General features: G+C 44.5%; 1 protein-coding gene across 4 annotated transcripts in view; it reads left to right on the forward strand.

Moving 5' to 3' along the window:
- The window catches only part of cep350 (centrosomal protein 350), a 37,056-nt gene that overhangs the window by 13,247 nt on the left and 10,093 nt on the right, over positions 1–13,716 (forward strand). Inside the window, exons 12-27 of one of the 4 annotated variants that reach the window (XM_078285564.1) lie at positions 520–1,547; positions 1,934–2,087; positions 2,453–2,622; positions 2,799–2,985; positions 4,946–5,172; positions 5,960–6,123; positions 6,870–6,980; positions 7,157–7,297; positions 7,455–7,597; positions 7,883–7,990; positions 8,100–8,290; positions 8,677–8,891; positions 9,258–9,536; positions 10,189–10,338; positions 10,557–10,720; positions 12,702–12,824. In XM_078285564.1, coding sequence (XP_078141690.1) covers positions 520–1,547; positions 1,934–2,087; positions 2,453–2,622; positions 2,799–2,985; positions 4,946–5,172; positions 5,960–6,123; positions 6,870–6,980; positions 7,157–7,297; positions 7,455–7,597; positions 7,883–7,990; positions 8,100–8,290; positions 8,677–8,891; positions 9,258–9,536; positions 10,189–10,338; positions 10,557–10,720; positions 12,702–12,824 — 3,555 coding nt within the window. The remainder of the gene's footprint in view (positions 1–519; positions 1,548–1,933; positions 2,088–2,452; positions 2,623–2,798; positions 2,986–4,945; positions 5,173–5,959; positions 6,124–6,869; positions 6,981–7,156; positions 7,298–7,454; positions 7,598–7,882; positions 7,991–8,099; positions 8,291–8,676; positions 8,892–9,257; positions 9,537–10,188; positions 10,339–10,556; positions 10,721–12,701; positions 12,825–13,716) is intronic. The other 3 variants (XM_078285565.1, XM_078285566.1, XM_078285567.1) reach the window with 3 other exon arrangements.

The raw sequence follows: 13,716 nt of genomic DNA on the forward strand, positions 1-13,716 counted from the left end.
ATTTTTTTTAATGCTTTTATTGGTGTCTTGGTACCTTGTAAGCCTATGAATTCTAAACTAGTGAATAATTCATTTGGTATGAATAGTTTTAAAATGCCTTGTGTACAACTATAAAGCACAGGTCATAGAGATTATGTCTCCATGTCTTTGTAGGTACTCTCTTAGTGCAGATCTCTTAGTGCTAAGTGCAACCACCATCTTCTACTCTTGGCTGAGAAGCTCCATTGGAGCAGTTGGGGGCTCAGTGCCTTGCCCAAGGGCAGCTTGATGGTAGTTGTTGAGAGAGAGGAGAGCACTTCTTGTTCACTTCCCCCATCCAGGTATTCACAGCTGTTCTGGGGATTCAAAATGACAATCCTCTTGTCAGCCTCAGTAACATTATTAAGTCAAACAGACACACAGATCTTTTGTTTGATCTTTGTTGAATTTAACCCAGCTCTTTATAGCCTAGTGGATTACTAATCTCCTTTCTCTCTCTCCTTCTGTTCTTTCTACTCTGTGTCGCTCCCACTCATGTAGGAATGATCTGGGTGTGGGAGTTCCCTCCTGGCCTCAGCCTGACCGCCTGAGCCCAGCTGTCCGACTTGCCACCGTCACCAACAGCGGTGCTCTGGCACCCTCTGGTGACCATCTCCTCTCTCAGCTTCTAGGGCTGGAGACTGTGGTGGCTGCTGGAGAACACCAACATGCCCAGCACCCAACCACAGCACCTCCCAACAAGCCACGGTCCAAGATGTCCCGCATCGAGGCCCTTAAGGCCACAGCCGCGTCCCTCTCTAACCGTATAGAAAGTGAGGCACGGAAACTGGCCGGGGAGGGCATCAACTACGGCTCTGCAACTACCATGGATGTGGATGCCATTTTGGCTCCTCAGCCCTCTCAGATTAACGTTGATGATGGGCGCTGGGCCAGTGCAGTCAGCCCCCCTGTCAGGGAAACGACTGCAAGTGCCATGACAGACACTAATGACCTGGCTTTGAGGATCCAGAGGATTTTGAGCAGCGCAGGTCAGAGTTCATACAGTGGCGCAGCTTTGCCGGGTGTAGGCAATCTGCACAACTTCAGGGGGCAAAAAGAAAAGAATGGTCACACACAAGAAGGGAGGACGCTAGTCAACGGCTTGGAGAAGGTGGACAGGATGGACGAAATGGCACAGAGGAGAAGGTACAGAGAGATGGAGGAGAAGGAAGAGAATAACATGGACAGAAAGAGGACAGATCTCCATGACTCAAGTGGAGGTTCCATCAGTGAGGGTCCTCTCCTGAGTGAGGGGAGTCTTACTGAGGATGATGCAAGCCCTCCTCACCCCTCCAGCAATCACATACCTAGACCAGCAGATCGCCTGGGTGCTGTGGACTACTGCGTGGGCCAGAGAGGGGACTACCAGCGCCTGTCCCAGTTCCAGAGGGAGGCAGAGAAGTTTTCGGCCCTCAGCTCCCCCTTTGCTCAGCGGGACAGCAGCAAAGCAGCCTGGGAGGAGCTGAGCAAAGGAAGCCCTCTGAGCGTCATCAATATTTTCACCAAGAACCTTCATGGCCATGTTAAAGGTTAGTTCACACATGAGTACCTTGCCACAAAATATCAAAGTCAAATTTTCCTGTGTACATTTTTTTTAGATGTGGGGGAAATTTGGCTCTGAGACCCAGCTTCAGTCCAGAGTGGATTGAGCAATCCGGCCAGATGATGAATTTTCATTGTCATTTTTCATTGCGTTTACATTTTTAGTTGTGGCCACTACAGCAGAATTAATGTAAAGGAACCATAAGGTCCATAAGACCTATGCTCATCCTAACCCTAATACTAGAATGTTTCTCATATTAATAATGCTGTGTAGTGTACATACTGTCATACTACATACTGACAGTCTTGGGCACTCACAAGATTGTAGAGACATTTCTCCTTAATCTGTTTTATCCTGTGTCTTGTCCTGTAGTGGCTGAGGATAAGGCAGAAAGGAACTCTCCCTCTGTCCGTTCTGTCCAATCCGGAGCTTCCCCCGGAGACGCAGCAGTCTATGAAGATGACTTTGTGTCGTCCCGTAGCAGTGGAGCCAGTGGCCAGTCGAGGAGAGGATACAATGGACACAGGTAAGAGAAATCAAATATGGACATGTTCATAAACTGTCCACTGGGTGGCATCCATGTCACACAACTGACAGGCAGATCAGAAGCCCAGAACAGTTCAGAGCAAGTGGTATGAAAAACACTTCATTAGTAAGGAATATGATTAGCACAAATACTATGTAACATGACTCAAAATGCCATGTTAAGTATCTTTTAAATTTTACCCCACTGTTATTTCATGTTAGCCGAACATAAGTTAGTTGATGATTTCACCTGTTTTTTGCCTGTGTTTTTGTTGTGCTTCTGATCACAATGGACAGCTACGGCAGATCCTGTATTTGATTTGAAGTGATTTGATCATCATCATCTCTTTCTCTCTTCTCTGCCAGCGTGAGCAGTCACTTCGAGGAGCTGATGAGGAGATCTCCCTATGAGAAAAGGACAGGAGACTTCAACTCCCACCATTCATCCCTCCACTCATCTATTCACTCACCTCATCTTTCCTCTGGCTCCGCATCTGGCTCCTCACCCCTCTCCAAGGGCTCCACCGGAAAGAGAGGTGACAATCAATATTATTGCTAAACTGTATGACTGTGAATTGTCAACTTTTTTTAAATCAGGAAAACACTGGATTAGATTGAAGCCTCAGTTAAACATGCCATCTCTGCAAGATCGCATATTTTTTCGGTGATAACTCCCTCTGTCATACCAGATAACATCTCCCTTTCTCTGCAGGCACAGCATCAGACCGGAGTGATGCCACTCTGGTGGAGGAGCGGAGGAGCCCCTGCTCACCGCCCTCGGAAGCCCCATCTGCCGACTCCAGGAAGAGGGGCTCAGAGAAAAGTTCTGCCCACAGCCAGGCCAAGAGCGTCCACTCGGATGGCACACTAGGGGGAGCGTCAGGGCATTCTCTCCGAAGGTAATGGATCCTGGGCAGATTGCACTGAATGAAGAAGATTGTTAGTTTTGTGTAGTTGACTGGTGTAAAAGTTCAAAACTTTCACCTGCAAGGTTCCATCACATTCCTTTTTTTCAAGGCTTTTGAATCAAGAGCCCCTCAAAGATATCTGATTGAATAGTATGTACAATGGTTTCAGAGAAGAGGGTAAATGGAGTTCTCACGAGTTTGCATTACCCTCACCTTGAGTTGTCTCTGGTATTTCCTTCCTTCCTGGTTTTCAGTAACCCCCAGAGCAGCACTGCTTTGTGGGAACAGTGGTGGTGCTATTGGCATTCAGAGGAATGAATATCATGCTGCCCTTCAAGTGTTAGGGTATAGATTCATAGATAGTCTGTTTTTCAGGGTAATGGCTCAATATAGTCATGTTACTTTCCTGGTTCTAATCTGATTTATCACCATGGTGTAGTGATAAATCGCACATTTTTTTCCCAAGACCGCTGCACCTCATAATGTTTACTCTGTTTTAAAGGAATATCTAAATGAACTTGGAAGGCCACACCAGCCACACTGTTTCCTTTCCTAAGTATTTCCAAGCCAAGATAAAATGCAGTCTCAAAATCTATGCACAGTTGGGGATGAATGGGATCTTTTCAGCACTGGGGCATCTCAGTTGTTTCTATCCCAAACACTCAACTTAATTACTCAAAGGTTAATTTATCTGGGCATGACCAAGTCCTAATTATTAAACTGTGCATAGAGAGCTCAAGTTGAGGCTGCCAGGCAAAACAGTCTTGTGGCTTGCTGTTCTGTTGAAGGCTTGAGGGCTTTAGCAGCCGTGTAGAGACCAGCAGCAGGAGGAGGCTGCAGCTCGCCCAAAGACAGAACACTGGCTCTTTTGTTTTGGGGGCTTGCAAGGTGGTTGGTCAGGGCGGCCGGCTTCACCGCAGCTTGGGCATGTCTCCAAGGGAGAGAAGAGGAGAGAGGTTGTTTGTTTTTTTTCTTCTCTTTTTCTTTACCCCAGTAGTGACATTTGAGCCCTCTAATGGCATGTTTCTGAAGCCCAGGTGGCAGATTCTTGCCATACCATGAAGCCTGTCTGTCTTCCAAGGTGATGGTAAGACATTCACAATTCAGACAGAACTAACTGTCTGTCTGTCCTTCTGAGTGCCATAAACAGCGCCGCTTGTTGTTATACTTGTGTGGTGACTTACTGTCCGTTACTGTGACAGACACAACCATAAAAATGATTTCTTTAGGGAGAGCACATCTATTACTAATGGCTTCATTATGTTTTTGCTTTTGACTGATTACAAATCCCTAGACACTTAGTTGCATGTTTATCTGTTCATGTGACAGCTAACTGCTTTCAGCACTGAGGTCATGGTAATGTTATTGTGTTATGGTATGGTACAGAGTCTCAGGGTCATCCTTGGAGAAAAGAGGTGGCATTGTCTATCCTGCTGGCCCCAGTGCGGAAACAGAATGTATACCCTGATCTCTTTAGACATCGTCCTTGGCCTCTGGTCCATCTCTCAGCAGCACAATATAGCCATTCATACTCTGTGCCTCACACAGTAGGGTTACTCTGCTTGAGTCAGTTCTAGCCTTTCCTGGGCCAGGGGCCCCCTTTTCTTTACTATTCAAACAACCTGCTCCTGTCTTCAAGATGGCCACCCCACTATGTAGAGCTTACAACATGCAAAGCACAATGAACTGATTAAAATATTCTGTTTAATATGATTTACATGGTGCATATCACATTAATGTCCACTTTTCTGCTATTTTTCACACATCTAACCATTAACTGTGAAACCCATTAACCTGAGAGCTGCAAATGTATCCACTCTAGAACATATCTTCTTTCGATTTTAGCTTAATATCACAGTAGTGAATGCACCTTCCATTTGCTAATGGTATACCCTAAATTGCTACATGAGTAACTGAGCTTCCCTCCATTTTTTCTTTATCCTATCTCTAGTTTGGGGCTGGACAGTAAAAAGTCTCCAGTGGGCAGACTTGGCCTGGCTTCTCCTTCTGGCTCTCCAGGCCCTGGGTCTCCTCCGGGGGCAGACTCTCCCAGCGATTCCCTGAGAAGTGGCTCTCTGGTGGGGGCAGACAACCTGAACATAGGCCTGGGTCTGGGGAATGGATCCTTAGCAACACACACCACAGCACGCAGTGGTAGAGCAGAGACCAAGACAACAGGTATATAATGAATTCGGGATGCATTGTGGAGTTGGAAAAAATGCAATTTCAGCTGCGGTCTAATATCTAAGAAATGACATTCAGAATGGTCTTTTCTCTTTTGCATTGTTTAAACACTAGAGAGTGTAAGTTTAGAAAGTTTCAACTTGGGTCACCACACTTCCAGTGAGGTCAGCTGAACTAACTACTGTGTAGATGTAGGCAACAAGATGGACTCAGGTGAAAGTGAAATGTAAGACGCTCCTTCAAGCTTTAAATCTGCTGTGTGGTAGCATTTTAGGTTTCCAATTAAGGACAAAAACAGCAACAAGACAACTGTCTTACAAAGATTGCCTTGTAGATATGTTGTTGAGTCTTAAAAAACATTTTTTGTTGTTTTTTACTCTTCAGGCTTATTTGGGGATAAAATTGGTCTTAAATTTGAACTGGCATTAAAAAGGTCTTAAAAAGTTTTAAATTTAACATAAAACATGTCACTCTGTTTATGGTTTGCACTTTTGTTTTGTTTTTGTTTTCCCTCAGAAATAAAAAGGGGTTTGTTTCAGACATAATTGTCTTCATTCAGATTTTCCTCAAATATCGTGATAATATTGAACCGTTAGCTGAATGTATCGTTACATCCCAGTAAGGAACTATTGATATATTGAGCATGTACCTCCTCATTCATCTTTTGGCCCTTACACATTTGTATATCCTTGGTTTGGATGATAGAAGTGCAAAGAATACTCTCTACCAACACCCCTCTCTTCATTTCTCTCTTTCCTCATCTGTCTTTCCTTTCCCCCAGGTGAGCTACTGTATGCCCCTGGAGTCTTGCAGCAGCGTATGTCAGCAGAGCTCAACTACCTGGAGTCCATTGAGGAGTCTGTCCGTCAACTGGGGGACGTGGAGAGGCTGAGGGGCGTGTCCATGGCTCAGCAGGAGAGCGTGTCATTGGCCCAGATACTCAAGGTGAACGAGGCGTTGGATCAAAAGTTGTATTATTATGAAAATTAACCTTAAACTATAATTACTTACATTTTAGTTCTCCTCTCTCGTATGCAAATGGTTACAGATGATAGAGGACGTACTTCTGGGTTTTTCGTCAATACGTTTTCATGGACTGCTGCCGTACAGTGATGTATGGTGATGTAGTGTATATAGCTAAATCTTTTGATAATTGTAAGACAACACATACTCAAGAGTTTTACAATAAAACACATTGTTCTATAAGCAGTGCTTCTATGTATGTAATTGTGGTATAGGCTATGTTTGGTATCCGTGTAGTTGCTAATGTTGATTGGCAAAACAAGGTAGCCTAACGTTACCATATGCAACATAGAAGAGATTAATGCAACTGATCAGCTATGTAGCCAGAGAGTTGTAATCATTGCCATGAATGCGCCACGGGACTGTACAGAATCTGTTTCTGTTGCATATTGCGTACTTGTATATTGTGTATTATGTACTATATTGTGAACTTCACCTGTGAATTATACTTGAAAAGAATTCCCAATAATTGATTTTTTTAGTTTCTTTGGAATTAATTTATTGGGAATTCAATAAAATTTTTGTTACTGCGTAACATTGACATTCTGAAAATCATTTGAGGAGCTTTTTTAGCCTCCATAAATTTTAGTGACCTACTACTTCACCATAATGGCTCTGTCTATATTTATACACTGTGTTAACCTGCTCTCTGACCTTTGACCCTGCAGGCCCAGCAGCAGCGCCATGATCATGACCTATATGAGCTGAAGATCAAGGCTGAGAGGGAAGCTCTGGAGGCACAGCTACAGCTGGAGGAGAGCAGGCAGAGAGTAGCCAGGGTAAACACACACACACATGCAATCAGTTAGTTTACTCTCACATATATTGACATATAGTACATGTAGGTGATACATACAGCCTTGCTTTTGTTTCCTCACCTTTTGAATACTAAGGTATGAATGCTTCTGTGTGTATGTGTGTGTTCACGTGGATGTATATGCATGGCTTTGTCCAGGCCCATGTAGAGCTGCAGGAAAGCATGGTAGCAACCCAACAAGAGACTTTGGGCGGCCTCCAGGAAAGCACCGCTAAGATGATGAGTCAACAGGCTGAGGCAGCACGGTACACAGCCGACGCTGCACGGCACATAAAGGAGGTCAGCACTCACTGCTTCACACTCTGTCTGGAAAACGGTCTCTGTCGTCATTTGTAACAGTAGCCGATTCATTGTTGGGTCTCAGTAAAGAAATGAAAACAAATGCACAGGAGGAAAGCATAATATTTGATCAACGCATTGCCTTTTCATCTGTCAGATGACAGAGTTGGCGCGGTCCCAGATAGTTGGGGCTTTGATTGTCCCTGCTGCTGCTGCTCCCATCACCACCCTATTGGACCAGCAGAGGGAACAGCACAGCTCCTTCATGAAGCAGCTACAGGCCAAAGCTGACACTGACAGGTAAACTAGAAGACACAAATCATGTTTTTTTTGTTGTTTTGTTTTAAGAGCTATGTTATTGAGCATTTACACCTCAGTCTGTCTTTCCCTGTACATGGAGTTGAACATCTCTAACCTTTACTTGTCACCATCTGTCTGTAAATTCTGAATTGGATTAAATCACATGCTTACTTGAAGAGAAGCTACTGTATATTACCACCTACAGTAGAAAGCATAGTATGATGGTCACTGTTAGAGCTGATACCCTAAGTGTATGGTAAGTCCCTTTTGTGTGCTCTATTATAGCTCCAGGAGTGAGATGTCAGGCAGAAGGGCCAGGCCAGAAGAACCCCTCTCTCCCCTGGATAGCCTCAGTCACTCTGACTCCCTGCCCTCCAGGAGACCCAACCTCAGGTACTAATGGGCCTCTCATGTAGCGCTGATTTCACAGGCTTGAAGTAAACATAGTCCCTTTTTTCCCCAAAAGGAGTTACTAAATCAGCCTTTTTTTTCCTCTCTTCAGCGGAGGAGACAGCAGCAGCCACCTCAGCCCGCCGCATATCTCCTCAGACCAGAGGGAGTGGAGGAGAAAGGAGGCAGCAGAGGAGAGGAGAGAGAGAGAGGCAGCAAGCAGCTCCATAGAAGAAGATGCTCCAACAGCAGCAAACGACTCCCTCCGCAGTGACAGCATCCCCTCTGTAGTGGATGAGAAAGGTACTGGATGGAAGGCACAGCTCTGAGTTGACAATTTTAACACACATGCGCATGTCCATGTCCACACATCAGTATTTCCCCTATATTTATTCAGCAGTGGGGGGCCACCACAACAGAAATATCGCCACCACTACGAGAGAAAATGTGAAAAACAAAATATTCTTATATTCACTTTTCTATTACATGTAATCATCATGTCCTGCCAAAAGTAGAACCAAAACAGGGTGGGTTTATGACCAACGCAGAAATTACCACCAAAAGTTATGGAGGGAAACACTGGCATATGCACACAGACGCACACATTACACCTTCAAAATCTGTGAAGTCAAGCTAGGTGGGAACTGCTTTTAACATACTCTGAGCTCATCTTATTTCTGCTCCTTCAGCAGACAGTACGTCAGTGGCGACAGAGTACTCTTTGAAGTTTGATGAGTCCATGACAGAGGACGAGATAGAAGAGCGCTCCTTCCGCTCTCTGCTGCCATCTGAGGCACACCGCCGTGGCACTTTGGAGAAGAAGCCCCGCCCACATGAGGAATCTGAGGAAGAGACAGCCAATCACAACAGGACATTGGTCTCAGTGGCACACAACAGCTCTAAGGTGAGAGGGCAGTGTATGCACACACACATACGCAAACATGCTTGCACCCTAATGACTCTCTCAGGCTGAGTCAGTGTTTGCCAATGGGAGGAGTGTGTAACCACTGGCCAGTGCGATTTTTCCATCAGTATTTGCTGACTGCGTATATCCTGGTAGTCTGACAAGATTCTGGTGTCTGGATGTTACTCACTGAGCATTTGTCTTCTCTCCCCCATTTCTCCTCTCATCTGTAATTACTTCTGTACACCTTACTTTACTACCTGTTTTCCCTCCCCCTGCAATGTTACATAACCTTTGACCCGGATATTTTTCATCATCCCCTCACCCCAAACCTCCTTCCTTTTCACCCTCCTTCCTCTCCTGCAGCCTCAGGATGGGAGCATGGCCTTCTCTGGTGGCCAGGACAGCTTCTCCCAGTTCACCATGGACATGGTGCGTCAGTACATGAAGGACGAGGAGGTGAGGCTGCAGCACCAGAGCTCTCTGCTGCGTCTCCGCCAGAAGGCCCTGAAGGAGAAGACCAAGACTGAGCTGGCCTGGCTGGAACACCACAAGAGGAGGCTGAGAGACAAGGGGGAGGATGACAAGATGCCACCGATCAGGAAGAAGCAGAGGGGCCTGCTGATGAAACTACAGCAGGAGCAGGTAGTTAGGGGGGGAAACTGTAATGTAGTGACAGTTGAGGAGGTGGGTATAGTGTGACCCCAACCATAAGGCATTAGAGATTTGACTGATTGGTGGGTGTACTCAGTCATTTATGGGCAACAGGGTAGCGTAGCTGAAGCTTCCTGAAGTGTGTGAGACCCAGAATCCCTGCTAACTGCAGGAGTGTTGTGAGCTGACACCGCTCTGACCTCCCTGTGGAGGTGGGAAGCGAAAAGAGAATTTCCCTGTGGGTATCAATAAAGTATTACATTATTAGTACTATTCCCAGTGAAAAGGTGTGTAGCCTCAACTACACTCCTGAATAAAACGCGAGGGTACAAAATATAATAGGTAACTGTAAGGAGATACATATGTAGCGGCACATACACTTGAGTGTATAAAATCTTAGGATGACTCTCTCTTATCCCTTATTGTTTTCACCTGCCAAATCCACCTCAGTCATGAAAGTGAATGTAGATAAAGGAGGAGGAAAAGGGTTTAAAGAAGTCTTTCAGTATTAGGGGGATGCTTTGCTTTGTCATAGAGGCATGATGCAGTGTTTATGTTCCATCACTAGATTCATGGAACTTGTGACCCCATCATTGCGCACTAATGATGATATTGGTGTCTTTCTCCCCCTCTGTGTCGCCAGGCTGAGATCAAGCGGCTTCAGGAGGCCAACAAGGCAGCGAGGAAGGAGAGGCAGCTGTTGCTGAAGCAGCAGGAGGAGATTGAGAGGATGAGAAGCTCTACGCTCAGACTCAAGGAGCGTCTCAAGTGTGCTGGAGGGGAAGCACCACCTGTTAGTACTGCAACAGTCACCTAATCAACTTTCAGTTATCAATTTCAGTGCACTATTGATTGTTCAAAAAGAGTGGAATCTTAATGGAATCGATAAAGGAGCTTTCAGTTTGATACACATAATTACAGGGCATGCTGCCACACATCATCTTAAAGCTTTGTATAATGGATCTCCTCATTAATGGTCTGTCTGTTTGTATCCATTTATCCGTCCTTCAGGAGACTCCCATGTCAGAAACGCCGGTGTCTGAAGCAGCCTCCCCCAACATGAGGCTTGCAGATGGGTATGTCCGCAGCCCCTCTCCCCCTCTCTCCATCTCTGGGAGTGAGACCAGCAGCATCATGCAGAAGCTCAAGAAGATGCGCTCCCACATGGATGAGAAGTAAAGACCTTTTCACCTTTGTCTCGATTTTCAGACAGTAACTGTGTTCCTTTTGTCTGCTTATTGACAGTTTTCCCAGTGGAATCTCAAAAGTCACGCTTCCTTAGCCAGTGACATTTTCAAAATGCACTAGAGGAGATATTCCAAGGGGAGGAATGTTGGATTTTCTCCACTATTGTGTTTTTAAGATGTAATGTTAGAGCAGTATAAGAATGACTGTTGAGATTCTTCATGTCTTTTTAACAGAGCTTACTGCAGGTGTCCTGCTGCCCTGCCCCATGGGATTTGCTTCTGCTTTTAAAGGAATTTCATGAAAATATTCCCAGGCAGCACCATAGGAATTCATTAAAAAAATCTTAGTTCAGATGTATTTTAACAGTCTTGCAGGTGCCAAAATCTGAGTATAATTGTCTCACTGATGATCCAGTTTTTGGTCCACTGAACTGCACCATAATGCATCTGTTCCTATTTAATTGACAATGTGTTAGCTGAGCTACCTCAACCAGCTACCTCATCTGACTGAAGAGAACGGCACATCCCATCTTCCTCTTTGTGTCTAAATGCTGTGGTGTGGATGTGAAGATAAGCATGCTCCATGTTGTTCTTCCTCTATACTAGACAAGCATCCACACTAACTGACTGCCACCTCCCTCCAACTTCAGCTCTGTACACCCTATAAACTATACTTTCTAGGAGGAGCTTTACTAGGAGATAACCGTCTTGCGATTGTAAATTAATGTGGGGCAGTAAGAATATCAGACTGTATTAAACTGTCTGAAGTAATCGTATATACTAATACTAATGACCTTTTCCAGATTAGAACAAGTATAGATTGAATTGATGAGTTTTCAAAATCCTAAAACATTGTGCATTTCATCTCCACTTCCTCTAGTATTGTCCAGTGTCTACATGTAACTTGGAGGTCCAGTAGGTGCTGACTGAAAAAGTCCAAGGTTCTAGTCTCAGCTAATAGCTTGGTCAGGTGATTGTCATGTTTATGACTGGCTAGCTGCACAGTTTCATTCTCACTATGACTTATTTGACTTTGTCAACAAGGGGTTAATTGTTCTGGGGTTTAGGATTTATGACTTGGCAGTCTTCTCAACAGTATAGTAATTATTAGGTCTAGCTTTGCCTGGGTTAATACTCAGTTTTGATTGGCTGAAGCATGCCCATTAGTTTCAGTAGATTCTGAATTTATCTGCATAGTCTTAAAATCACCACAATTTAAATTTAGAGTGTGGAATTTCAGACCCTCACAAAATTAATTTATGCACTTAAGTGGACGAGGGTCTAACATTAAACACATTTGTCTATAGTCATGCATTTATTTGCTTGCTTGCTTGCCTTGGTCCGTAATGATCTATCTTTTGGCTTAACTGTCCCTCCCCTTCCCTCTGTCATTCTGTTTTATCAATGTCCTATTGTTGATCATAGGTAAGGCGATTGTATGTAGCATATGCTTTTTATTTACCTAATACTATAATGGAACATAAACAAAATGAGCAGCCAGGTTTTGCAACTTTTTAGTGTTTTTAATCTGTTGAAATTCTTCCATTTTGAGCATTTGATTAAGGATCAGGGTGACAGACAAACCACCCATTCAACCCCCTTCATATGCGGAATTGACATGGATCACGACTAACCCCCAACTCCACCCTCCGAGACACACACACATACAGACACACACTTGGATATCTATTCTATTGTAGGTTAGCTTCACAAGAGAGTAACAGCCGTATTTTAACAGAAACCTGACAGACTGACACCTTCTGTGCAATAAAACCACATTTGCTCATATCTTTCTTCTCTCTCCCTTTCTCTCTGCTTGTCTTCTGTTCTATCTGTCCTCTGTGTGTTTTCAATGTTGTTCTTTGGTTTTTATTATTTTCCACTGTGTGTGTGCGTGTGTGTTTCCACGTTTGTGTGTGCGACTCTTACGACGTTCTCTCTGTCTGCTGCGTGTTTGTGTGTGTTGTAGACACTGTTCTCCTGTCCACTACTTCTTCTCTGTGTTCACGGCCCACCACTGGGCCTCCCTCAGTGTCTGTCTCCCCAACCTCCACCCCAAATTCCAGCTCTTTATCTACAACCAGTTGGTCAGGTACTGTACAGTGCTCTCTACCTCTTCCCCGCACCCCCCCTCGCCCTGCCCTGCCTCACCTCCCACCCCATGGAGCATGCTTGTGTTCAGCCACTGCCACTGGGACCTGGGGGGTGGGAGGGTGGATGATGAGTGGTTGGATGTGTAGGTTGGTTTGTTTGGGTTTTTGTGTGGTCTTGAGAGGTTTTACTTTCTTTCCAGGATTTGGGGGGTGGGTTTGAGTGAAAGTTTGAAAAGCACCCAAGGAAAGCTGCCATGCTGAAATGAGCTGACCCTCTGATAACTTCATTTAAATATAGATACATTTTTTATTATGTTAATTTGCAATCTTTGTTTTTTCAGTCAGGCACTGCATGCAATGTCACCATTGTTTGCATGAAAGTACACTGTGAAGGGATTCCAAACAACCAAACAAAGTCTCTTTGTATAATTTCAACAATGATCACATTGAAAAAGTTGGGGGTGAGATCATTTGGTTTTGTAAAGGTCAAAGGTCATGTTCATTTTAGTGGGAGTCTTCCTTATTGGAGAGGAATCTCAATCTGAATGCTGGGATTTCACCAGTTTCTATGTGGTGTTTACTTTTTGACTCTTTCTTCCCTTTCTCTCTCACCATTTAGAATTAATGAATGAGTTGCAGCTCATCTCTCTTCAATTTCTTTCATATTGTGGCTGTTGGCTGGTCAGTTCCAGCCCAGTCATTGAGATAAAATGTTTAGAGATTACACCACACTCTAACCTGGAAGTAAAAGACTTAGTCTCTTTAGCAGAGACCGGAACAGAGACAGAGTGGTCTATCTCTTTAATGAGCCCAGTAAATCTTAACTAGCCCTCCTTATTAGGTAACTGTTGCCTAGGATTGGATAATAAGTACAGATGGCCAATGGCTCTA

This window comes from Centroberyx gerrardi, chromosome 9, assembly GCF_048128805.1.
Source record: "Centroberyx gerrardi isolate f3 chromosome 9, fCenGer3.hap1.cur.20231027, whole genome shotgun sequence".
NCBI lineage: Eukaryota > Metazoa > Chordata > Actinopteri > Beryciformes > Berycidae > Centroberyx > Centroberyx gerrardi.